Below are 26,900 nucleotides of genomic sequence, written 5' to 3'. Positions count from 1 at the left end.
CTATTTACTTCTTCATGCCTATTTCTGTTTGGTCTCCAGTGCAGCACTAAAACACTCACTCACAGTTGGTAACTTCTCAGAATAAATGTTGATAATTGTTTGTGTAGCCTTGCTTGCTAGAGAGTCCTCAGTAGTCTTCTGACATGAATCAAATGTCTTCTTCAAGTGCAGTGTAGCTCGTTCATCTGAATTAGTGAGCATACAAAGTTAGGCATGGCTTTAAACTGTGATTACAATCCTTACCAATGATTATTTTAGTCAAATGAACCAGCAGTGCTCAGCAGCAAAATGTTAAGCAGCCTCTTTTAGCACTGAGAGCAGATTTAATTAGTAACCAGTGGTAAATGATGGTTGGCTAAGCTGAAGTCTGTCCCAAAAGAATAAACAGATACTGCAGCCCAGAATCCCTTGACCCTTGGGAAATCCTTTAGCACAAAACCCCCTACCTTGGCAGTGGGAAACAGTCTGTTAGACATTTTTTGGGGAAAGAGGAGGTTAAAATGAGCCCTGCCTATTTATTTCCTAGCCAGAGGAAAGGGAACTCCAAAGAAAACAGAAAAATACAGAGTCATAATTTAGACCACATAGTAGGGGAAACATTCATCTTAGTTTATGATGAAATTTCATATATAGCATAAATGAAATGGCAATCTAAGATTGCTGCCAATTTTAGAAAAGGCAGAATATGAATCCACTGCTCTATCTCAACCCGATGACCTTGATAATGAATGACAATCCAGAAAATAGTTTGTAAAGAAGAGGCCAACGGTTCCCGTTTGACTTTTAGAGGGTCCCTGCTGTCCATTACACTGCTGGTACTTAGGCAGGCAATGAACGTCCTTCATATCAGGCAGTGCTCAGGGCTTCCTTCACTGTGTCACTAGCCCAGTTTTCACTACTGTCGGTCATACAGTTTTCAGGTAGGGACTCAGGAATCCTGTTGTGTTCAGATATAGAAGGATTCTTCTTTGCTACTTCTGTAACAGTTTTGTTTTACCATTTGGGGTTGTTAGCCCTGAGCTGAAAACTACCAAACCTGGAGGATCCTTGGGGCACTCTTAGTCTGGCCTCTACCATTTGACCTGTTTGATATGGGTGATCCTGCCAAGAGTCAAAGCATAAAGCCCTGACTCCAGCCAAGCCTCCAAATCCTACAAGGTTGTAGGGAATAAGTAACACGTTATTACAATTTTGTTAGAATAATAATAAGAATTTAATTATTATTTATTACTAATGAAGTCAAATTCTAACAGATTGCTGTTACCAAGAATATAAATCCAAGAAAGCATGAATGTGTTAAATTCAGATACTTGGCAAAATACAATTAATTGCAAACACTTATGGTTTGAAAATTATCTTGGCTGTAATGCTATCATTGGCTTGGTTCTGTACAGACTGTGTCAGTTGTAGCTCAATGCTGTACTCTTGGCTCTGTCTCAGACAGAATACTCTGCCTGAAGGGCTGTGAATGCTCAGTCACTGAGTATAATCAAGGTTGAAAGTAATTGAATTTTGCACACCAAGGGAATCAGAAGATGTGGGGATTGGATGAAAATGTGACCTTGAAGTGCAAGGTTAGCTGTGGTCTTTCTAAAATGCAGTGCAATTCTACCTACTTTCTGATTTAAGGTGAAATTTCAGATTTCATTGAATTGCTGTTGGGGCCACAACTGTGCATCATGTTTAGAAAATTCTAAGAAGGTGGTCAAAGGAGAATTTCAGAATTCAGAATATCAGAATTTCCTGCGTGTGCAATGTAAATGGCAATATCAGAGTGCAAAGTGGTATTAATAAATTAAATGACTATTAGAGGATTTCAATATAGATTTATCTATTTTTGACCTAATGGAGATAGATTATCATTCTTTTTAAAAGATAAAAACTTCGAAGCAGAGGAGATTGCTGTACATTGGCAATTAAATGTTATGAACAGATACAGGAATTAATAGAAAGTTGGCTATATTCAGAGGATTGGAACATGAGCAGCTGGAAGTTATGTTGTTGCTGTGTAAATCCTGCTTAGTCCACATTTGGAGCGTTGTAAGCTGTTCTCGATTTCTCAGATATGTTAATATTAAAGGAAAAGGAGTGCCATGCAGTTACCTGAATGATACGTGAACTCCATGAAATAAATTACTCCATGGTATTTTGGAACTGGGTTGTATTTCCTCAAATTCAGAAGTCTGAGGACTAGCATAAATGAAGTTTTCAAGGTATTGATAGACATTTTAGAGGAAAAAAAACATACTATTTCTTCTGAACAGAGTGTGTGAAACTAGGGGGTCATAGACAAAATGCCAAGATTTTCAGAAGTAAAGTTACGAAATGCTTGCATAAGCAAAGGAAATAGGACAAAGATCTGATTAAATCAAGGATTAGTCATAATTTCACTAAATGGCCAAATTGGCTTTAACGGATAAATGGAAAAACGAATTCTCTCTTGTCCCTTGTTGTTTTTGTACTTCGTTCTATAGGTTAAATGAAATAATCTAGAATGAATATTCAGTTCCATTAGTGAATGAGTGTTTCACAGTTAGAGGTACTATTTCATGAATTGAAACACTAAACTAATACTCTGGCTTGTAAACTAAATGTAAGGATTTCCATGGCAGACTTTAAAAGAAGAACATGGAAGCCCCAACTAGTACTTATTTCTCAGTCAACATGTCTGAAACTAATTATCTGTGTGACTTATCATATTTTTGTGGGAGCTGGCTATGAGTTGCTGGTTGTGCCTCTGATATTTCAATAGGAACTTAGAATTTTTTAATTGCCTCAAATGTACCATCCTGAGTTGCAAAAGGTGCCATAATTTATGTCTCTTTTTGAGGTAGCTTACCATGCAGACTTATTTTGCTGTAAGCTGTTGTATTATAAATATTGATTTATGTCTTGGACCATGACAACATTAAAGGCGTGGTTGAAGTTGTACAATAGGTAGGTGACTTGATTAGAATGAATACTGCATTCCTTAAATGTCTGAAAGACCATGATGGACAACCATGATCTCATTAGAGATTTGGGACTAACAGTTTAAATTTTGCATTATCTATACAATTTACTTTTAACCCAGCAGACTTTATCTGTGATATTTTTCTTAAGAATTAAAGCAGCACTTTTTTTTAAAAAGTGAGAGAACATTCCTGAAATAGTGTATATTCTATTCCTGTGGGAAAGAAGTTGTTAATACAATTGTAACACAGGAAGTGAGAGTATGAAGGTCATGAGTCTTCTGCTGTTTTTTTTAACTCTTTGTTGGTTTCATTTTGTAATCAGTGGCAGCAGTGGTGCTTGCTGCTGACTTTGAAGACAGCTACCTGCAAAGGTCTAATTATCTCCATGGCCTGGATTTGTCCTTCCCTACTGTTACCTTCATTCCAGTATAAGCCAAAGGGGTTCAAGAGCATATTGTCTCTGGTAAATTCCAGAGCATGATTGGAGGTATTCTCAGGTTCTCATTGTTGACTGCACGTAAATGCTTCAAGGAGGGTGAAGGATGTATTGATTGCCAGAGCAAGTAATTAGTTAAAGTTCACTTGGATGAAGATAGTTAGAATGCATTGGCACTCCAGATATGCACCTCGAGCTGCCTTCCCATTGAGTTATGCCTATTTTGTCATGTGCCTCCAAGTGCCCTGAAATCTCATCTTTAATAATGGATTTCATCCAACATCTTCCCAGCCAGTGAAGTCAGGTTAACTGGCCTATAATTTCCCATCTTTTTGCTGCCCTTCTTTCTGAAACAGTGGAGTATCATTTGCAATTTTTTAGTCTTCCAGAACCATTCCAGATTCTTGTAATATCACTGCAAATGCTTCCACTATCTCTTCAGCCACCTCTTTCCGAACCCCTGGGTGTAGACCATCTGGTCCAGGTGACTTGTCTACCTTCATCCTTTCAGCTTCCCAAGCTTGTCCTTAGTAATAGCAACTGCACTCCTGTGCCCTGACACTCTCAAATTTCTGGCATACTGCTGGTGTCTTCCACAGTGAAGAGTGACACAAAATATTTATTAACATTGTCTGCCATTTCTTTGTTTCCCCATTTCTACCTCTCCAGTGTAATTTTCCAGTGGTCTGATATTCACTCTCACCTCTCATTTACACTTTGTATATCTGAAAAAAAACTTTTGATAACCCTCTTTTATATTGTTTCCTGTGGTGGGAGAATAAGAGAGGACACAGCCTCAGAATAGAGGGGCATCCTTTTAGATCAGAGATGAGGAATTTCTTTAGCCAGATAATGGTGAATCTGTAGAATTCTTTGCTACAGGCTTTTTGTATATTTAAGGCAGAAGTTGATAGATTCTTGATGAAAAAATACAGGGAGAAGGCAGGAGACTGGGGCTGAGAGGAATATTGGATCAACCATGATGAAATGGCAGAGCAGACTTAATGACCTAATTCTGCTCCTATATCTTATGGTCTTATGGTCTTTAGAATAATTATTCTTCTTTGGGTTGTATCTATTCTGATTCTTCACATTGTTCCCCCAGAATTTCAGCCAATGCTGTTCTGCCATAATTCCTGTTAGTGTTCCCTTCCAATCAACTTTGTCTAGTTCCTCTATCATCGCTCTGTAGTTCTCTGTACTCCACTGTAATAATGATACATCTGATTTTAAATCTATTTCATTACTCAACACCCAATCCAGAATTGCCTGTTCCCTAATGGGGATTGTACTGTTGAATATTGAGCAGCATATTGATGTGTGCAATTTCATTGTCCAGGTATTTTGTCAATTATAGTACATGCTTTTGCTTTGTAGAAGGTGATAGCAATCAAGCTCTGCAACAGCTGTCAAGTGTCCTACTGTGATTCCAGTTTAGTCCAGAATTGCCACATCACATGTGAAATGGCTTTCCGGAGGCCATATCTGGACCTCTTATACTTTCCTAGATCACCAGTCCCAAATGGGAGTGATCTAGCTCTCAGTAGGTTGAGGATCTCTTGGCTCATCTAGAGGTTCTGGTCTGGGAACACTCCAAGTGATTTTGTGAGTATGCACTCGTCCATGAGTGTATATGTAACGTCCATAACAACTGGCATATGCATTCAGGTCCTCTGATGAGTCCTTGAAAATACCCAGTCCACCAATTTGAAGCAATCCCATAGTTGCTCCTCAGCCTCTCATGTCCACCTCTCTGTTGTCCTTATCGTTGGTACCTTGCTCTTTAACCTCTGCTGATATACAGGTAGGAGGAGGGCAGTCAGATATTTCCCAAAGTGAGGTTGAGGGATGGTAGTGTGGCAGTGATCAAGTGTGTTAGATCTTCTGATCTTGTGCTGATGGTAGCTGGGCAGGGACTTCTTTAAGCTAGCTTGATTGAAGTCCCTGGCAAGGATGTGAAAGGAGTTAGTGTAGTATGAATCTGGTTTGTTACTCAATACGTGAGTATTTGCAGGAATGGGTATTGGTTGTTAACCTATCCATTGAGGTGGTGAAAAAGAAGCCAAAAAAAAAAACAAGTCAGATGTGTATTTTGTGAAAATGAGAGCAGAGTGGGAACTCATAGTGAAGGTCATGAAGTATTTTAAGAAGGTCTGTGGGCTTAGAACATACAATTGTACAGTACAGGCCCTTCAGCCCACAATGTTATGGTGCCCTTATAATCTGTTGTAAGATTAATCTAACTTTTCCCTCCAATATGGCCCTTCATTTTTATATCATACATGTGTTTATCTTAGAGTTTCTTAAATGTCCCTTACGCATCTGCCTCTGCCACTATCCCTGGGAGCATGTTCAATACACCCACCACTCTCTGCATAAAAACCTGCCTCTGATATCCCCTTATACATTCCTCCAGTCACCTTAAAATTATGTCCCTCATATTAGGCACTTCTGCTCTGGGAATAAGTTAATGGCTATTAGTTTGGTCTATGCCTCTTATCATCTTGTACACCTCTACCAAGTCGCCTCTCATTCTCTTTCGCTCCAGAGAGAAAAGCCCCTGCTTACTCAGTCTATCTTCATAAGACCCACTCTCTCATTCAGGCAGCACCCTGGCAAATCTCCTCTGCACCCTCGCTAAAGCTTCCATCTCCTCTCTATAATGAGGCGACCAGAACTGAATACAGTATTCCAAGTTTGGTCTAACCAGGTTAAATAGAAATGCAACATTCTCTTGTGGCTCTGGAGCTCATTCCCCTGACTAATGAAGGCCAGCACAATGTACCTGTTCTTAACAACGCTGTCAACTTGTGAGAAAGCTTTGAGGGATCTATGGACATGGACCCCAAGATCCCTCTGTTCCTCCACACTGCGAAGAATCCTGATATTAACCCTGTATTCGGCCTTAAAATTTGACCTTCTAAAGTGAATCACTTCATATTTTTCTGGATTGAGCTCTATCTGCCACTTCGTAGACCAGTTCTGTATCCTGTCAATGTCCTTTTGCAGAGAGTTGATATGGATGTGAAGGGAGGTGAGGACCTCGATACAATACCTATCACTAAAGAGGTAATGCTGAGTAAACTTGTGGCTCTAAGTATAGACAAGTCCCCTGGTCCCGATGGAATGCATCGTCTGGACTCCTTACTTGAAGATTATACTGGCTTTGGAGGCGGTTCAGAGGAGGTTCACCAGGTTGATTCTGGAGATCAGGGGTTAGACTATGAGGAGAGATTGAGTTGCCTGCGACTCTACTCACTGGAATTCAGGAGAGGAGATTTTATAGAAACATATAAAATTATGAAAGGGATAGATAAGATAGAGGCAGAAAAGTTGTTTCCACTGGTAGGTGAGACTAGAACTGGGGGACATAGCTTCAAGAATTAAGGGAGTAAATTTAGGAAGGAGATGAGGAGGAACTGTTTTTTCCCAGAGAGTGGTGAATCTGTGGAAATCTCTGCCCAATGAAGCAGTGGAGGCTACCTCGGTAAATATATTTAAGACAAGGCTGGATAGATGTTTGCATAGTGGGAGTAATGGGGAAAAGGCAGGTAGGTGGAGATGAGTCCATGGTCAGATCAGCCATGATTTATTGAATGGCAGAACTTGATGGGCCAGATGGCCTACTCCTGCTCCTATCTCTTATGTTTTTATGTTTTTCTACACTACCCACAACTCCAATAAACTTTGTGTCATCAGCAAACTTACTAACCTACCCTTCCACTCCCTCGTCCAACTCATTTATAAAAATCACTAAGAGCCAAGGTCCCAGAACAGATCGCTGTAGAATACCACTGGTCACCAATCACAGGAAGAAAATACTCCATTTTCAACTCCCTCTGCCTTGTATGGGCAAGCCAATTCTGAAACTACACAGCCAAGTTTCCCTGGATCAAATGCCTCTTGACTTTCTGAATGAGACTACCATGGGGAATCTTATCAAATACCTTACTAAAGTTCATGTACACCACATCCACTACTCTCCATTCCACAGTGTGCTTTGTCACATCCTTAAATAATTCCATCAGCCTTGTGAAGCATGATGTATTCCTCAGTCTTGTGCGGGTACATCTGAGGCTTGTTTGCTCACTTTTCCAGTTCTAAACTTTTAAAGTTTTGATTAAGGGTCATTGACCTGAAATACTAAAACTTGTTCTTTCTCTGCAGATACAACCTGACCTGCTGAGTATTCTTGGCGATTATTGTTCTGTTATAGATTTCCACCATCTGCAGTCTTTTTTTGTGTTCAATTAGTAATGAAACTGATGTCAGTGACTCAAAATCAGTGAAATCCCCTGCAAGGCTCAAACCACAGAATAAATTGAACAGGCTGAGTCTAAGCTGTCAACATAAATCAGTGGAATAATTATTTTTATTTTTCACACAACAAAATGTAACTTCCAAGTTCTCAGCAGAAGCTCAGTATTGCAGAGGATTTCCCAGAGAAATGGTGTTAATGCCCTTTCTTTTCTATTTGCCTTCCTGCTTGAGGAAAAGTTCGGCTTCTGCTTGATGCTTTTCTTAAGAAGTAATCAATAAGAGATTATATACAGAAAAAAATATCATTGCTAATTCGAGGGATAGAGTTTAAGAGTCGTGATGTAATGATGCAGCTGTATAAAACTCTACTTAGGCCACACTTAGAGTACTGTGTCCAGTTCTGGTCACCTCACTATAGGAAGGATGTGGAAGCATTGGAAAGGTACAGAGGAGATTTACCAGGATGCTGCCTGGTTTAGAGAGTATGGATTACGATCGGAGATTAAGGGAGCTAGGGCTTTACTCTTTGGAGAGAAGGAGGATGAGAGGAGACATGATAGAGGTGTAATAGATATTAAGAGGAATAGACAGAGTGGACAGCCAGCGCCTCTTCCCCAGGGCACCACTGCTCAGTACAAGAGGACATGGCTTTAAGGTAAGGGGAGGGAGGTTCAAGGGGGATATTAGAGGAAGGTTTTTCACTCAGAGAGTGGTTGGTGCGTGGAATGCACTGCCTGAGTCAGTGGTGGAGGCAGATACACTAGTGAAGTTTAAGAGACTACTAGACAAGTATATGGAGGAATTTAAGGTGGGGGGTTATATGGGAGGCAGGGTTTGAGGGTCGGCACAACATTGTGGGATGAAGGGCCTGTAATGTGCTGTACTGTTCTATGTTCTACGTTAACTGATTTCTATAGCTCTGACATAGAAAAGAAGGTGTTTTGTTCTAAGGGTGAAGTCTCCATTAGTACTTTCTACAGCATCCTGAGGGAATGTTCTTGTGGAGAGGCTGAGCAGCTGGGAAGGGTCTGGGAGGAAGAGCTGGGAGTAGAAATTACAGCTGAAACACGGGAGGACATCTGTGAAAATGCAAAGAAGATTTCAGTTTGTAATAGAACTAAAGCATTGCAACTCAAAATTCTGCATACAGCCCACCTGACTCCAGATCGTCTCTCGAAATTTAAGAAGAGGGTTTCTCCAATGTGTTCTAAATGTAAATACTGGAACTTCCACCCACTGTTTTGGATGTCCCAACTTCAGGCATACTGGAGTGATATTTTGGGTGAAATGGAAAAGATTCTGAAGATGGAGCTTGAACTGGACATGGTGTCTTTTCTCTTAAGCTTACCCAGCAGTTGTATTATTAATGCACATCAGAAAAAACTTTTTAATATCCTGACTTTCTGTGCAAGGAAGAACATTTTACTTTATTGGATATCCAATAAGGCCCCTGGACCTTTCGGATGGCGTAAATTAATCATGGAATACATTCTTTTGGACTTTTTGACATGTATGGTACACTCAAAAACAAATAGTTTTCATAAAACATGGCAACCTTTTCTGCAGTATGTAGATGTAAACCTGTCTGCTGTACTAATAAGGGCTTTTGTATAAGATGTTGTGATGTCTATATTTTGATGGAAGTGTTCTGATAGCTGATAACTGTGAGGGGAAGAAATGTAAATATAAGTGCATCTGGAAATTGAAAGTTTTGTTATGCTAAGCAAAAAAAATTAAAAAAGAAATAAAATCAAGAACTTATCATATACAATATTGTGAATCAAATTCATAACCCAAGCTAGACTTTTCCAATTCATTTTCATCATTATCCTCCTGGACTGAAGGGTATTACGGAAATACGTCTGAAACATTAATAGATGAGCAATAGAACTTTGACTTTTCCCTTGCTGCCTGTTCAAAGTTTGAAGTAAATTTATTATCTAAGTACATACATGTCACCATATCCTTCCCTAAGATTCGTTTCCTTGCGGGCATACACAGTAAATCCAAAAAACACAATAGGATCTATGAAAGACTGCTCTCGACAGTATGGACAAACAACCCATGTGCAAAAGACAACGAACTGTGCAAGTACAAAGGAATAAATAAATAAATAAGCAATAAGTTTTGAGAACAAAGAGGCTTTGAAGTGAGTCCATAGGTTGTAGGAACAGTTCAGTGATGGGGTGAGTGAAGTTGAGCAAAGTTAATACCATGGATTCAAAAGCCTGATAGTTGTGGAGTATTAACTGTTTTTGAAGCTGGTGTGAGCCCTGAGGCTCCTGTACCACCTTCCTGATTGCAGCATTAAGAAGGGAGAACGGTCTGGGTGATGGTGTTTCTTGATCGTGTAGATGTGCACAATAGTGGGGAGGACTTTCCCTGTGATGGGCTGGGCAGTATCCACTACTTCTGTAGGATTTTCTGATCATAGGCATCGGTGTTTCTGTAACAGGCTGGGAAGCAGCCAGTCAATATACTCTCCGCCACACATCTATAGTAGTTTGTGAAAGTTTTAGATATCATGCCAGATTTTTGCAAACTTCTAAGAAAGTAGAGGTGCTGCCTTGTTTTCTTTGTAACGGCACTTACGTGCTGGACCCAGGACAGATCCTCTGAAATGATAACACTAAGGAATTTAAAGTTGCTGACCCTCTCCACCTCTGATCCCCCAACGAAGACTGGCTCATGGACCTCTGGTTTTCTCCTCTCTAAGTCAGCTCTGGGTCTACTGACATTGAGTGAGTGGTTGTTGTTGTGACACTGCTCAGCCAGATTTTCAGTCCCCCCTCCTATATGCTGATCCATCACCTTCTTTGATTCAGCCAACAGCAGTGGTGTTGACAACAAATTTAAATATGGCATTGGAGCTGTGCTTAGCTTCACGTCATAAGTATCAAGTGAGTAGAGCAGGGGGCTAAGCACACAGCCTTGTGGTACTCCTGTGCTGATGGAGCAGATGTTTTTGCCAATCCAAACTGACTGGGGTCTGCAAGTGAGGAAATCGAGGATGCAATTGCACAAGGAGATATTGAGGCAAAGGTCTTGAAGCTCATTGATTAGTTTTGAGGGGTTGATAATATTGCATTGCTGAGCTGTAGTCAACAAAGAGCGATCTGATGTATGCACCTTTGTGGTCCAGATGGTCCAGTGTTGAATGAAGAGCCAATGAAATGGCATCTGCTGTAGATCTGTTGTGATGGTGGGCAAATTGAAGTGATTCCAAATCGCTTCTCAGGCAAGAGTTGACTTGTTTCTTCACCAACCTCTCAAAACACAATGGATGTAAATGGTGCTGGATGATGGTCATTGAGGCAGATTTCCATGTTCTTAGGGACTGGTATAATTGAAGCCTGCTTGAAGCATAATGGTACCTCAGACTGCTGAAGCGAGTTGTTAAAGATATTGGTGAACACTTCAGGCTATTGATCAGCACAGGTCTTTAGTATTCAGCCAGGTACCTCATGAAGGCCAGATACTATCCATGGTTTCACCATCCTTAAAGATGCTCTCACATCGGTCACAGAGACTGAAATCACAGGTTCATTAGGAACTGTGGGAAGTTGTGAAGGTGCTTCCATGTTCCGATGGTCAAAGGGAGCATTAAGGCATGGAACTATTGAACTCATCTGGGAGAGAAAGCTTGTTGTCCCCTGTGTGGCTTAGTTTCACTTTGTACGAAGTGATAGCATTCAAGCCCTGCGACAGCTGTCGAGCATCCATCGGTGATTCAAATTTGGTCCAGAATTGTCACTTCATATGTGAGATGGCTTTCTGGAGATCGCATTTTGACCTCTTGTCACCAGACCTGAATTCTACTGATCTACTTATCGAAAATAAGATTTGTAAAACTAATGCTTTGTTCTATAAAACCTCCAAAAATAGCAAGTGTACTGTAAATGCCAATGGATGGCAGAGAAAATCGGAGATGTGGGGCAATGGGCAATGAGAATTTGGTCAGTTTGAAGAGTGTATGAAGAGGTAGGCTTGTGAGGTAGGCTGCTGCACCAGACTTGCATATGATAACGGACTACTTCAGTGGGCAGCACATTGGCACAGCTAATAGAGTACCTGAGCCACAGCACCAGAGACCCGGTTCAATCCTATACCAGTACCATCAGTGTGGAGCTTCCACATTCTCCCTGTAATTGTGTATGTCTCCTCCATGGGCTCCAGTTTCCTCCCACATCCAGAAATGTGTGGGTCAGTCGGTTAATTTGTCAATGTAAATTGTCCAATCTGTATGAGTGTGTATAAGACTCTGAGACAATATGAAAACTGTCTCTATGTATTAAATTAAAAACCCAAGTGCAATGGAGTCATGAATCTTGTTATAATTTCATTGATTAATCTGCCTCTTGACCCCTCCCCCCCCATTCTCTGTCTTTTAAAACGAAGTGGACAGTTTGGAGTTAGGTTTGTGATTTTAAAATATTTGTCCTCTCAACTGCCTCCAACTCACATAATCTTGGAATTTAAAACACATCCTTTTTGTTTCAACATGCAAAAAGAAGCAGATAAGGTCTTCCGAATCATGTAGATCTGCATTTCCCTTACCAAGTCCTCAAATTTATCCAGCTTTCTAATGGAAGTCAGAACCCGATTTAGCAGCCACATGAAGAGAAAATAAAATGGAAAAATAATGTTATGCCAATGTTAATATTGGGGAAAATATATGTATTCTGATCTTCCATTTAAGTTTTTCCAAATTTCCAGCATAATATTTGCACTCTGATGCAAGACCCAGAGAAATGGTGTGAATGTTATCTTAAGACAAGTCAAAGCAGAAGTTCAAGAGAACTCAGAAATTCAAGACCACTTTTGCACATCCATTTTATAAGAAGTTATTGGTTGGACATATTCTCTATTTACAGTATCCTTAACTGCAGCTCTGTTCTCAACCCTTGAATGAGTGGAAGCATCAAGAAGAGGCCAAGCCATTTCCACCAGGCCATCACCGATGAACCATGGCAATGCGTTGCAGGCAGTTTACAAAACTTCTAAACTCTCACTGCAGTCTGTAGCCTGTAATTTGCCTTTAAGCAATATGTTTTTGAACAGTCTTAATCAATTAGCGACTTCAAAACCTTCTAAAGGACTTGGAGGATTTAACTCTCAAGCGTTCTGGTACTTTTAAGCAGATGGAGGTATATTGCCTTGGCTGGAAGAGAGGACTGCAAGCCAGACTGAAATGCAGAAGAATGGAAGTTCTACCCAGCGTCTTGTTAGCAAATATACAGCTGCTGGAGAACAAGATTGAGGACCTACGGGCAAGATCGTTGTTTCGGAGGGAAATGAGGATTTTTTGTGTTCTGTGCTTCACAGAGACATGGCTAGATACGTTGGTAAAACCAGAAGGTTTCTTTATGTATGGGATGGAGCAGATTAGACAATAGGTGCAGGAGTAGGTCATTTGGCCCTTCGAGCCAGCACCGCTATTCACTGAGATCATGGCTGATCATCCACAATCAGTGCCCCATTCCTGCCTTCACCCCATATCCCTTGACTCCGCTATCTTTAAGAGCTCTATCTAACTCTTTCTTGAAAGCAACCAGAGAATTGGCCTCCACTGCCTTCTGAGGCAGAGCATTCCACAGATCCACAACTCTCTGGGTGAAAAAGTTTTTCCTCAACTCCATTCTAAATGGCCTACCCCTTATTCTTAAACTGTGGCCTGTGGTTCTGGACTCCCCCAACATCGGGAACATGTTTTCTGCTTCTAGCATGTTCAATCTCTTAATAATCTTATATGTTTCAATCAGATCCCCTCTCATCCTTCTAAATTCCAGTGAATACAAGCCCAGTCGCTCCAATCTTCCAACATATGACAGTCCCACCATCCCGGGAATTAACCTCATGAACCTACGCTGCACTCCCTCAATAGCAAGAATGTCCTTCCTCAGATTTGGAGACCAAAACTGAACACAATACTCCAGGTGTGGTCTCATCAGGGCCCTGTACAACTGCAGAAGGACCTCTTTGCTCCTATACTCAACTCCCCTTGTTATGAAGGTCAACATGCCATTGGCTTTCTTCACTGCCTGCTGTACCTGCATGCTTACTTTCAGTGACTGATGAACAAAGTGAACAGATTTTATTCGGAGAAGGCAGAATTGGAGGTCTGTGTTTCATGATAAACCCTGTGATGCTCAGACACAGTGTTTTTGTCACACTTTTGTTCCCTGACCTGGAACATCTAATGATTAAGTATTGTACTGACAATTCTACTTACCAAGACAGCTCTCCTCTGTGACCCTGGCCACAGTTCATAGTACATACACGAGAAGTTGACATTAATCAGGCACTTGAGATATTGAGTGCTGCAATTAACAAACAAGAAACAGCCCTTCCCAATACAATTCAAATCATGGTCAGGGACATAAATCAGGCTCGCTTGGTAATCTCTGCCCAGTTATCATCAGCATATAATCTGCAGGACCAGGGTCCCAACAGTCAACCACTGCTGTACTGTAAGGAATACCTACCATTCTATGCATAGAACACATTTTGGGTTATCTGATCACTTGGCTGTCCTTCTCCAATCTGTATACAGGCAGAGTCTAAAGAGTAAGTTTCCAGAGATAAGGACAACAAATAGGTGGTCGGAGGAGCAGAGGAGGGGCTACAGGATTGCTTTGAGTTGGTGCACAGTTCTGGGTTCAGAAACACATCAGAGGGTCTGAATAACTACAGCACTATTGTCACAAACTTTATAAAAGTTAGTTGTAGACAAGTGGGTCCCCACAAAATCATTCAGACTCCTTTCCAGCTAGACGCCCTGGATGAACCATGAGATCCACAGTCTGCCAAGGGCCAGATCAGAGGCATTCAAGTCTGGTGACCAAGTAACATACAAGATGTACAGGTACAATCTTCAGAAAGCTATCTCACGTGCGAAGTGGCAATTCTGGACCAAACTGGAAGATGGAGAAATTGATCTTCATAACATCAAGTCAGAGGCTTCCTTCAATCAATATGAGGTTTTGCTCCTACAACTTTGTGGCAGAAGAGAAGCATGATGGAATGGGATTAGGGATAGGAATTAAAATGGTTGGCCACCAGGAAATCCTGCTTTTTGAAGATGGAGCGAATGTGCTTGACAAAACAGTCACCTAAATTAGGGGAGGCCTCATTGGGAGCTCCAGATTCAGTGTACAGACCCAAAAAGCAAAATTTACTGGTGGTAAACCATTTTTTTATTCCTATCTCCATTCCCATTTTGACATATTGGTCCTTGGCCTCTCCTTTTGCCATGATGAAGCCACTTTCAGGCTGGAGGAGCAACACCTCATATTCTGTCCAGTAAGCCTTAACTTGATTTCTCTAGCTTCCATTTAATTTTTACCCCTCCCCTTCTCTCTACTTCATTTCCCCACTTTGGCCTCTTACTTCTTCTCCTCACCTACCAATCACCTCCTCCTAGTGACCCTCTTCTATCCCTTTCTCCCATGGTCCACTCTTCTGTCCTATCGTATTTCTTCTTCTCTAGCCCTTTACCTTTTCCACCTATCACCTCCCAGCTTCTTAATTCATCCCCCTTCCCTTCCCACCTGGCTTTGGCTATCACCTTCTAGCTTGTCCTTCTTTCTCTCATCCCACCTTCTTTTTCTGGCATCTTCCCCCTTTCCAGTTCTGATGAAGGATTTGAGCCTGAAACAATGACTGTTTATTCATTTGCAGATGGAGTGAATGTGCTGCCTGACCTGCTGAATTCCTCCAGCATTTTGTGTGTGTTGCTCTGGATTTCCAGCATCTGCAGAGTCTCTTATGTTTATCTTTCAGGGGCTTCTTTCAAATTTTGTAACTATTCCCATCAGGACATGACAAGTCTTCCATCTGTTCACATTCTAATGTGGCAAGGTTTGAAAACAAAATTATGAATTTTATAATTTCTTTTGCTGTCAATCCATCTAAAATGCTATGTTAATCTTAGCAATTTTTTATATTTGAGGAATTAAGGAGTTACACCATCAACCTGATTCATGACATATTGTGAAAGCCAGTGTGGCACCCGTTAACTGAAAGGTTCAAGCTGGGGCTATTTTGGTCCTTAGTTGTAACTGCAATTGAATTTGTTGCTTTATTTGTGAGTTTTGCTTTATCTGTTTGCTCGTGGCAAACTCTTCAACTGCCTGATCAATGTTCTTATTTTTGAACTTACCTGTATGTAGGAATTCAGTAAAGTGAATGCTCATTATTGTAAATATAGCCATGAGCTGTGTGGATAGGCAAATGGATTTCATTTTTGCTTCCAGAAACATTCTACTAAAAGTTTATATATATCTAAAATATAATCTCATGTCCTTTCCAAGGATGGTGAAATGTGTTGTGACATAATGATGTGTATAGTTGGGAAGAAGGGTGATAGCAGTTGAAGGGTTGGTTGTGGAAAAGGTGTTAGAGTTTGGCGCTGATACAAGGAACATTGTAAGGAAGTTTTAAAAGCAGGGCAGAAAAGGATAACTTAGGTGATTCATTGAATGTGAGTATTTTTAGTGCACTGGAAGGAATTAGGGGCAAGAAAGAAACCACAAGGGGAGGATTGAGAGATGCAAGGAAAAGTAGTTAGAGGGAAAATGAGATAAAAATGTAAGGGTTGAATGTGAGGAAGATAATGGTAAATTGACACTTCTTATGATGTGGGAAGCCTGTGGAACCTGACAAAGTGTGAATATAATTACTTGAGTAATTAGTGCAAGCAGTGACACATATGGCATATGTAGCAAATGAGGAAAGAAAGTCAAGCTTCTAGGTGGATTGAATATTGGGCTAGTTCTTTAATAAGTAGACTTGTCTCAGCAGTAGGCCAATTGTCTGGAAGGCTGAAAATGTGTACCATGACCAACTTCCTGAAGCACTTCATGATGGATATCACGGTAATAGTCATTGATGCATGTGATTTCATTTTTATCCTCTGGATTCACCATTGTTGATGGATCACCATCTAATAGTAAAATACTGTCATATCTTGCTGCAATGAAAATGGATAATGTGTTTCCTTTAATTGTCTGCATATAAACAAACTGAGTAGCATTTGATCTAAGTAAATGTCCAATCTCTGAAGTGAATACATTTTGAAAGCCTATTAGATCAATGAGATGTGAAAAGATCTTTGAGGACTGATGTTCTCTTAACCCTTTGCTAACTTATGAGTTCCTTTAAATGTTTTCTGTGTGGCTGTTGCATGCTGCTGGATGTCAACCTACTTTTGATGGAGAGACAGCTTAGCTCTTAAATGAATTCCCATGCTAACCTCAAATCAAGGAACAGGTAACATCTGATCCCTGCATTCCACCAGGTATTACCAAACTCTGGGATAACTGGATGTAGGGCTAAGAGGAATGTATCCTGTGGTTGGAGAAAACTGGCAACATCCTGAAAAAGGACTGCACCGTCACTCCCCAATGCCATGGAACTCTCAAGAACAGGCTACAGAAGGTGTTAAGGATCTCCATCAGTTCAGGTGTATATCTGACATCACAGCTTCTAAATTCATATCAAAGGCAACATATCTAGCATTCATTCTGAAGGCAGAGTATTTGAGACAGAGGCTGAGACATTTAGACATTTCAATTTGAGACTTCTACTGAGTCATGGTACCATCTGTACCCATGGGCAGCATAGGAATCCATTCTTTCCAGTGTCTCCTCATTGTTGTACTTCATCTCCCTAGCACAAGTATATCCTTCCTTGTGTGCATTTCATCCACCAAAGCTTCTTTGCAAATATTGTTAAAGGAGTTTACAGAACGGGCATGCCTGTACCTCTTTCCTTCCTCTCAGTAATTCATGGTAGCCATAGATCTGTTGCCATAATAATTTACTAAGATGCAGAGGGTCCTTTTTGGCACTGGAGCCCAGATGTATTTGTTGCATGGCAACTTGGTGAAATTCATGAGGAACCTAAGGGATTAGCACAGCTTTCTTTAAAAGACAGATTCTTGTGCTGTTGACATTGGATCATGACCATAAAATGCTGAGATGAATTGGAAGATAACAACATAACACTTAATCTCTAGACAATATACAATTTAGTGAAAATATTGTTCCATCAACTTCAGGATTGCCTCCCATAGCTTTCTAGTTTAGTGCTTCCAGTGCTGTTCACATCTAGGATATCAAGGGTACCAGAAATTAAGATCAAAATTCTGTGCTAAGTTCAGAACACTAAATGTGTGCAGCCACAAGAGAGCATTGTGGTTTGATATTGTATTATTTTTGCTGAATATACAGTAAATTGCCATTAACATTGGGTTCACCTTTTGTAAGACGAATGTGAGCACTTGGGTATTTCAAGTATGTGTTCACTTTTATAGGTCTTCCATTGCAATAGACTTTTAGCCATTTTCCTCTAAATTCTGCATTCCTGTAGCTCATTCAACAGGTGTTTTCTGGGAATATGAGTGTCTTGTTTCAGAATGTGAGGTCTGCAGTGAAGAAGATTATCCCCACTGGTGCAATGTCCTCATTTGTCTGAGACTAAAGCAGTGTAGTGATTTTGACCTTTTATCAATAAAAGTATTTTAAAAGTATATTTGTTTAGATGGTAATAAACAGCTTATGCTATATTAATAACTGATCAACAATATTTTATACTCACTTGCCTTGTGACTACCACTACTGACACCAATTGCTGTCCTTGCTCAGAAGCCTACCATTGTATTTCATTGAGATTGGGGAATGAGTGGTACTGATGGCCAGGAAGTTAGAGCTTCTTTGTTTCATCTCACACCCTGCTGGAGGAGGTGTGGCTCCTATACTTGGATCAGTGCAACCCCAGGAGCATGTCACACCATTCTGTGAACAATCCCTCATGGGCAAGACTGCTGCTGACTTGTGTGTTGAGTGCGTGGGGCAGCAGTTGGAAAAGACAATTTACATAATACTGTAGTTTAGTTGAGACCTTAATCACATTGCAATTTGGACCCATGTTCTGACAAAGAGAAGTGTTAATTCTTCTTCAGTCATTTTTATGTTGCTGGCTGGCTTGCTTCTTCGGTTGACAGCCTCAAGTGTAAGGCCCCAAACTACACCTGTCACATTGTTTCATTTGAGGATATTAGGAGATTGCTAGTCTGCAAGAATGACATTGAGTTAATGGTTTGTTTGCCATTTTAATTCACTATCCCACTCCCAATTTAGTTCTCTGTGTCTGTGCCTTTCTGCAATGTTACAAGGCCCAAAGTAAACTTGACAAACAACATCACAGTTTACATCCAGACATGTTGCAGCCTGCAGGACTCAATACTGTACTGAATTCTCTAACTTCTCTCACTCTTCTGTTTGCATTGGGATTGGTCATTCCTTTACCCCTTTTATCCTTTGCCTATTACTATACTCTCTTTATCTGTTTCTGTACCACGTGTTCAGGACAGAGGCACAATGTTTGAGAGGAAGAGAGAAGGACAGTCAGCTCATCGGGAAGTGAGTGGGGGCATTAAATTAATGGGTGTAATCTAATTGTGATCTTAATACTGTTGCAATTAGGACCCATGCTCTCCTATTTCAGACCAGCAAGGAAAAGTGTTAATAACTCCTCTTCAAAGATCAGCAGCAATTTTTGCAAGTTGCTATTTGGCCCAGTTCTCCATTTGGCCACCTCGAAGTGTAAGGTCTGAGCTTTCCTTGCCTTTTCCCCCCTCATCCCTCCAAATAAGCCTGGAACAGTCCTTGATCAAGGCTTATCTGGGACCACTTTCCCAACTCTTTCCATCTCAGCATATTCCTATAGGCATAGATATACGTCACCCAGAATTTACACCGTTAGCAACATGTTATACAGACATAGCAGCTCCATTGAATATTCAGTGGCTAAACATTTCCCCGATTCCATCCATTGCCCTCCCCCATATTATCTGCTCTTTAGACTACTTGGAAATTTGGAGTATTGTGTACAGTTCTGGTCACCGACTTGTAGGAAAGATGTCAACAAAATAGAGAGAGTACAGAGATTTACTAGAATGCTATCTGGGTTTCAGCACCTAAGTTACAGAGAAAGGTTGAACAAGTTAGGTCTTTATTCTTTGGAGCGTAGAAGGTTGAGGGGGGGACTTGATAGAAGTATTTAAAATTATGAGGGGGATAGATAGAGTTGATGTGGATAGGCTTTTCCATTGAGAGTACGAAAGATTCAAACAAGAGGACATGAGTTGAGAGTTAGGGGGCAAAAGTTTAGGTGTAACATGAGGGGGAGCTTCTTTACTCAGAGAGTGGTAGCTGTGTGGAACGAGTTTCCAGTAGAAGTGGTAGAGGCAGGTTCGATATTGTCATTTAAAGTAAAATTGGATAGGTATATGAACAGGAAAGGTATGGAGGGTTATGGGCTGAGTGCAGGTCGGTGGGACTAGGTGAGAGTAAGCGTTCAGCACAGACTAGAAGAGGCGAGATGGCCTGTTTCTGTGCTGTAATTGTTATATGGTTATATGGTTATATACTTTGCTCTCTCTCATTCTCAGTTCTGTTGATGGGTCTTTGACCTGAAAGGTAAGCTGGCTTCTCTATCTGCAGATGCTGCTTGACTGAGCAAATTCTTCCAGTATTTCTATTTTTGTAAGGCGTTGCTCTCTGCAGAAAACTCATAAAAGTGAAAGAGAGAGTCCAACTCTTTCTTGGCTTGTCTTGTTTGTACTTGTTAAGGACATGCACATTCCTAATGTTTATAGACATAGAAAAGCTGGAGCTTGCATACTTTCATTTATATTCAAGGCTGCAGCAGACTGAAAGATGAATTTGGCTCTGAGAACAAAATGTGGTGTGGATCAAATTCCTTATTTGCAGGCACACAGAATAAACAGTCAACATTTATAAAAGATGTTAAACACCTGAATGAAGCATGGAACATGTAACAATGTCAAACTTGCATACTTTAGCACAATATGCCACAAGGTGAAAATTTTGTTACTGAATTTTGCTTTATTGGCTTTGAATTTATATTTTCCTAATTCGAACAAAAAAATTCCATTAACCTGTTTTATTTGTCTCTTAACAGAAGAATGCATCATCTAGGAGTGCTTTTGTAGCTCAGTTGCCAGAATGTGGAAGCACAATGCAAGTTAATCAACAAAAGGGGGAAGAATCTCCAAAGGTGAGTTACACATTTGAAGAATAATGAAGGAGCAGTTGCACTTCCAAACCATTTCAGATAAACAGAAAATTAAATTTGTTGGATGTAAGTACAAAAAGTGCTGGGAAAGCTCATTAATCTGCCAGTATCCCTAACCTGGCTGCTTAGGAAGGGCAGGGGTGGAGCCATCGGCTTTTTCAGTGCTTTTCTCATCACAATGGGGATTGTTATAAGTGCTTCCATGGTATTTGAAATATAGTGGTGGGCTAGATATCCAACAACGATGAAATACAGAAATGAGATAGCCTAGTGGCATAGTGTGTTTAGAAAAAAACTTCTTCCTCACTGTCAGCAAAACAAAATAGCTGGTCATAGAGTTCAGGAGCTGACACAAGGCATGCAGCCCTGTCTAAGGACCCCAGTGGTTGAGGGCTTCAAGTTCCAATGTGCAAATTTCAGCAGTGATTTGTCCTGGTCCAGCCACGTAGATACCGTGGCTAAGAAAGCAAACCAGCGCTTCTACTTCCTCAGAAGGCTAAGGAAATTTGGTATTTGCTGATGACTCATGACCTTCAATAGATGTACCATAGAAAGCGTTCTATTGAGATGGATCAGAACTTGGTATGACAATCTCTCTGCATAAGGTATTATAGAAAGTTATGAACTTAACCCAATCCAGCATGGAAACTGGCCTCCCTCCAATGAGTTCGTCTACACTTTCTACTTATTCAAAAAAGTTTCTAAACTATTTTAAAAATCTTTGAATTGTTATTAAGATATAGATCTAGGCTATTATTATAAAACACTATATGGTGAAGTACTCTTTTTTTCCTCTTGTTTTTTCTTACCAACCAGCTTTGTTTTGGTAGGGGGTGTAGATTTTTTAAATAATATAATTAACTATACTATTGTATTTCATTATTCAATTTATTTTATTTGATGGATCATCAATATAGGATACTGTGATTATATCAGTATGATTTATATATAGTGTATTTTGTGCTATCTTATTTTGATTTATAATAAATATCCTTATGAATTCTGTATTTGTGTATATGAAACAATAAAAATATTGGAAAAGAAGAAAAAAGTAACTAAAATAATCAAGAACTCCTCCCATGCCGATCATTTTCACTTTGGCATCACCATGAAGTACTTATATAGGGGATGATTTGTCTGGACGCCATGCAAGGAAAAGCTTTCCATGGCACTTTGGTACACCCGGCAAAAATAAAAAAATTACCAAATAGTGTGTACTCTATCTTGGGAAAAGGCACCGGAGCATTCGGGCTCTCATGACCAGACTATGTAGCAGTTTCTTCCCCCAAGCTATCAGACTCCTCAATACCCAGAACCTGGACTGACACCAACTTACTGCCCTCTACTGTGCCTATTGTCTTGTTTATTATTTATTGTAATGCCTGCACTGTTTTGTGCACTTTATGCAGTCCTGGGTAGGTCTGTAGTTCAGTGTAGTTTTTTTTTCTGTGTTGTTTTCACGTAGTTCAGTGTAGTTTTTGTACTGTTTCATGTAGCACCATGGTCCTGGAAAACGTCGTCTCATTTTTACAGTGTACTGTACTAGCAGTTATGGTTGAAATGACAATAAAAAGTGATGACTTGGATATTTATCGTATCTTCCACCTTGAATACTGATGCTATCGTCCATTTTCTTGATTCCTGTTATAAATTCCACATGTCCCACGCTTATCTGAGCTATGTTCATCTTTTTATATATCCATGGATACTGTTTTAATACAACTTGCTAATTTACTTTTATGATCAATTTTCCCTCCATTTACCTTGTTTGTCTCTGTGAACAAATTCCCAGTCTCCTGGTTTATCTCTAACTTTTGCCACTTTATATAATCTAGTTTTTGACGATCTTTTTTCTTGAATTACTTGATCTTTTTTCTTGAATTACTTCATCTTTTTCATATTTGCAATTTTTTTGATTAGGATAAATTTCTGCTGAAAATACCTGCTTAAATACTGCCCATTCCTCTGCCTGTTCTCCATCTCCCTCTGGTGCTCCCCTCCCCCTTTCTTTCTCCCTAGGCCTCCCATCCCATGATCCTGTCCCTTCTCTATCTCTGTATCCCTTTTGCCAATAACCTTTCCGGCTCTCAGCTTCACCCCACCCCCCCCCCCCCCCCGGTCTCCTATCATCTCGCTTTTTCCCCTCCCCCTCCTACTTTCAAATCTCTTACTATCTTTCAGTTAGTCCTGACGAAGGTTCTCGGCCCGAAACGTCGACAGTGCTTCTCCCTATAGATGCTGCCTGGCCTTCTGTGTTCCACCAGTGTTTTTTGTGTGTGTCACCTTTTCCTTAACCTTCTTTTCCAGCTCACACCAAAAGTCCCTTTCTCTATGCCTTTAGAATAAATCTTATTTCAGCTGAAGAAACTGATTTTGAAGTTTAATACTAGCTCTGAAGCTGTATCTGGAATTTTACCATTTGTGATTTATGATGACCAAATCTAAAATACCCAATCCAAGGGCAGTCTTTACAATATATTGCACTAAGAAATATTGTTGATATATCTTACAATTTCCTCTTCCATGGTATCCTTGCCAGTTTGATTAATCCAATTAATATGTTAATTAAATCACTCATTATAATTGGAGTTGTCTTCTTATATGCTGTTGATATTTTCCCATTTATGCTTTGTCCTGTAGTGAGGAAAGATCTTGGGGTCTTTAGACAACTCCTTACTTATTTCCACCCAAACCAACAACATACCACAATTTATACTATTCCTTATCACTGCTCTGATGCCTTATTTTAACAGTGCTACCTCATATTCTTTTCCTCATTTTTAGTCAGAGCATGTTGCAGCCTTCCTTCACTAGTCCACCAACTTAGGCTTCTCATCTTACCATCGAGGCAACCCTGGCCTCACCCTGTCAGAGATAGTTCCTTTGTCCTATTCATTCTTTCCTCATGGACCATGCATTTTAAAGCTAAATTGTTTCCTCTTTCCCAATTATGACGAAGATTCTTGACCTGAAGTATTGACCTTGTATCTTTTCCCAGATGCTGGCTGACTTCCTGAGTATTTCAAGAATTTTGTTTTTGTATTTCAAATTTCTATCATCTCTGGTCAGTCTGACAAGTATGAAAACACCAGAGGAGCAATAATGGGAGTGTTTAATTACCATAATATAAAAATTACTGGGATGCCATCAGTGTAACCTTTATAGAGGGCACCAAGTCCCTAAACCACATTCAGAATGTTTTGCTAATCCATATGTTGAACACCCAACAAGAAGGGAGAGAGGGCAGTGAGTAAATTTTGATTTAGTTTTGGAAAAGAAGTTGAGCCAGTGGAAAGAGAATCAGTGGGATGATTTGTGATCATAATCATAATTCTGTTAGATTATATCATGATGGAAAAGGAGGTAGCAACAAGTATTTTAAGTTGGGGTAAGGTAAATTTTACTGGATTGGAAAATGATTTTGCAAAAGCTGCTTGAAGGTAAGCTGGATGTCAGGTATTTAGGGTGAATATGTTGTATTAAGGAGAAAGAATTAAGTTCCCAGATGCAGAGTCCCTGGGTGGCAAAGTGACAGGGAAAAATCGGAAGCTTATGTCAGACACTGAGCGCTTAATAGTGCAGAAAGCTAGAAGACTATGAGAAGTGCAAGAGTGAACTTAAAAGAAACATTAGGAAAACAAAGAGACAGCATGAAAATGTATTGCCAAATAAAATAAAATGATGCTTTTGAAGCACACAAAGAGCAAGGGGATAGTTAAGGAAATAGTAGGGTCTGTTGTAGATGAAACAGGTAACCTGTTTGTGGAAGCAAAGGATGTGAGCAAGGTTTTTAATGAATACGGCCAATTTTTTAGTCAGGGAGGAAGTGTGTGAAATTCTGAGTGGGAGAAACATAACAAGAGTTGGAAGTATACTTGGAAGTTGGTAAGTCACCAGGCTGGAATTAAATATATTCCTCACTGTTAGAAAAAGTAAGGGTTGCAATGCAAAGGTTTAGACCATAATTTTTCAGTAGTCCTTTGCTAAGAATGGCGCAAGAGAACTGCTGAAGTTGTATTATAGTCAGACACATGAACAGGTTGGAAGTGGGGGTGGGGTGATATGGACCATGTGCAGGCTTATGGAATGAGCTAGACTGGATCATGGTCAGCATAGTCATGGTCGGCTGAAGGGCCTGTTCCTGTGCTGTACTGTTTTTCTGAGTTCAATGTTACATAGAACAGTACAGCACAGAAATACATCTCCAAAGGAAACAAATAAAGAGATAAGTACCAGACCAGTTAGTTTCATTTCAGAGGTGGGCAATTTTTGGGAATCAGTTTTGAGGAATTCAAGAGCTGTATTAAAAAAGGACATGGTATTCAAGATACTTCAGCTCAGGTTTGTTAAGGAAAGGCTATGCCTGATTAACTAGATTGAGTTTCTTGATGAGGTAACAAGAAAAGTTTCTGAGGGCCGAATCTTTGATGTAGTTTGCATATATTTTATGAGGCATCTTAAATGGCAGCTGGTCCAAGGAAAAGTGGCAAATTAGATCCCAAATTAATTCATATCAGGGAGCTAAGGGTATTTGTTGGCAGGTGGTTTTGTGATGATTAGGATTTGACAGACTTCGGTGTAGTATGAATTATTAATTTAGATTTAAATGCAGGGGTCATTACAAAAACATTTATGGTGATAGACAATAGATAATTTGCAGTTTTCTAGTTGACAGTGATGGAGATAGCTTTAATCTTTGTCATTAAATGAGAAGTTAGGAAGTCTGGGTCTTGTACTGTCTGACTTTCATACAGAGAGTGGTGGATGCATGGAATACACTGCTGGCGGCAGCGGTGGAAGCAGATATTATAGGGTCTTTTAAGAGCCTCAAATAGGTACATGGAGCTTAGAAAAATAGAGGGCTGTGCACTAAGGGAATTCTAGGCAGTTTCTAGAGTAGGTTACATGGTTGGCACAGCATTGTGGGCCACAGGGCCTGTAATATGCTGTAGATTTATATGTTCTATGTTCTAATGAGAGGTTTTAGCATTGCACGGCACAGATATGGTCACTTCAGTCGAGTAGTTCCTTGCCAAGCTTTTTGCCCTTTTACACTAATTCCATTTGTCCTTATTAGGAAAATATCCTTATATGTCTGTCTACATGCTTCTTAAGTATAGTCTGACATAGGTGTCTTTACTATCCAGGTGCTCCAAAGATGAGTGTAGGCCAGGAAGATGGTATTCATTGTAGACACGTTTCACTCTTTGCAGTGTGTTGAGGTTATCTGGAAGGCTGTAGTTAATGCCTGCTATGATCATCCCCTTGAAGCACTTCACGATGTTAGATGTCAGAGCTACTGGGTGGTAGCCATTTATTATACATGTTATCTTGTTTTCCTTAAGCACTGGGATGATAGTGGTCTTCTTAAAGCTGATAGGATCCACAGAGTGAAGCAGGAAGAAGTTAAAGATCTCTGCAAATAATCCTGTCAGCTGATCTGCACAGGATCTAAGGACAGGGCCAGAGACATCTTTGGGGAGAGACGCTTTCCACAGGTTCACTCTCCAGATCTTGTGTCAGCAGTGGTGACTCAGGATTCAGAGGTGGGGAGGGGGAATGTTGACATACCCATTCCCCTGTGTTCAAAGCGTATTTAGGATATGTTAGCTCATCGGGAAGGGGTATGCTTTTGCAGGTGATGCTGCCCAACTTTGTTTTGTACTTTGTTATAGCATGTAAGCCTTGCCTCAACTCACAGCTGGTCCAGACTTGATTTTGAACTGGTACAGTCTCCTAGCAACTCTAGCTTTATGGAGGTTGTATATCAATTTTTTGTGAAGGTCAGGGTCACCTGATTTGAATACTTCAAATCCAGACTTCAGTAGGAAGTAGATCTCCTGATTCTTCCATGGTTACCAATTGAGAACACTTAGATTTTGGGACACAGTCATCAATACACTTGCTGATAAAACCTATGGTGGTAGTTACATACTTAACTAGGCTGGCACATAGGTCTTTAAACCTGGACCAGCCTACTGACTCAAAGCAATTACTCATAAGTTTCCTCAGACCTGTATTGTATGACCTTCTGTACCAGATCTTTCCATTTTTACCTCTGTTTGAATGCAGGGAGTCAGAGCACAGCCTGGTGGTGTGATTTACCCAGGTGAGGACATGTGAAGAGATGGCTCAGCAGCCATCTTTGA

At 40.2% G+C, this 26,900-nt stretch overlaps 1 protein-coding gene across 1 annotated transcript in view; it reads left to right on the top strand.

The window, feature by feature from the left end:
- The first annotated feature begins 1,510 nt into the window (after window positions 1-1,510).
- LOC132390822 (uncharacterized) overlaps window positions 1,511-26,900 on the top strand; it is a 258,761-nt gene continuing 233,371 nt past the window's right edge. Inside the window, exons 1-2 of the mRNA XM_059963366.1 lie at window positions 1,511-1,574; window positions 20,638-20,733. Of these exons, the coding sequence (XP_059819349.1) occupies window positions 1,536-1,574; window positions 20,638-20,733 (135 nt within the window). The 5' untranslated portion in view covers window positions 1,511-1,535. The remainder of the gene's footprint in view (window positions 1,575-20,637; window positions 20,734-26,900) is intronic.

The sequence above is a fragment of the Hypanus sabinus genome, chromosome 3, assembly GCF_030144855.1.
Source record: "Hypanus sabinus isolate sHypSab1 chromosome 3, sHypSab1.hap1, whole genome shotgun sequence".
NCBI classification, from domain to species: domain Eukaryota; kingdom Metazoa; phylum Chordata; class Chondrichthyes; order Myliobatiformes; family Dasyatidae; genus Hypanus; species Hypanus sabinus.
The sequence above is the reverse complement of the archived record's forward strand: the minus strand, read 5'-3'. Positions and strand labels throughout refer to the sequence as shown.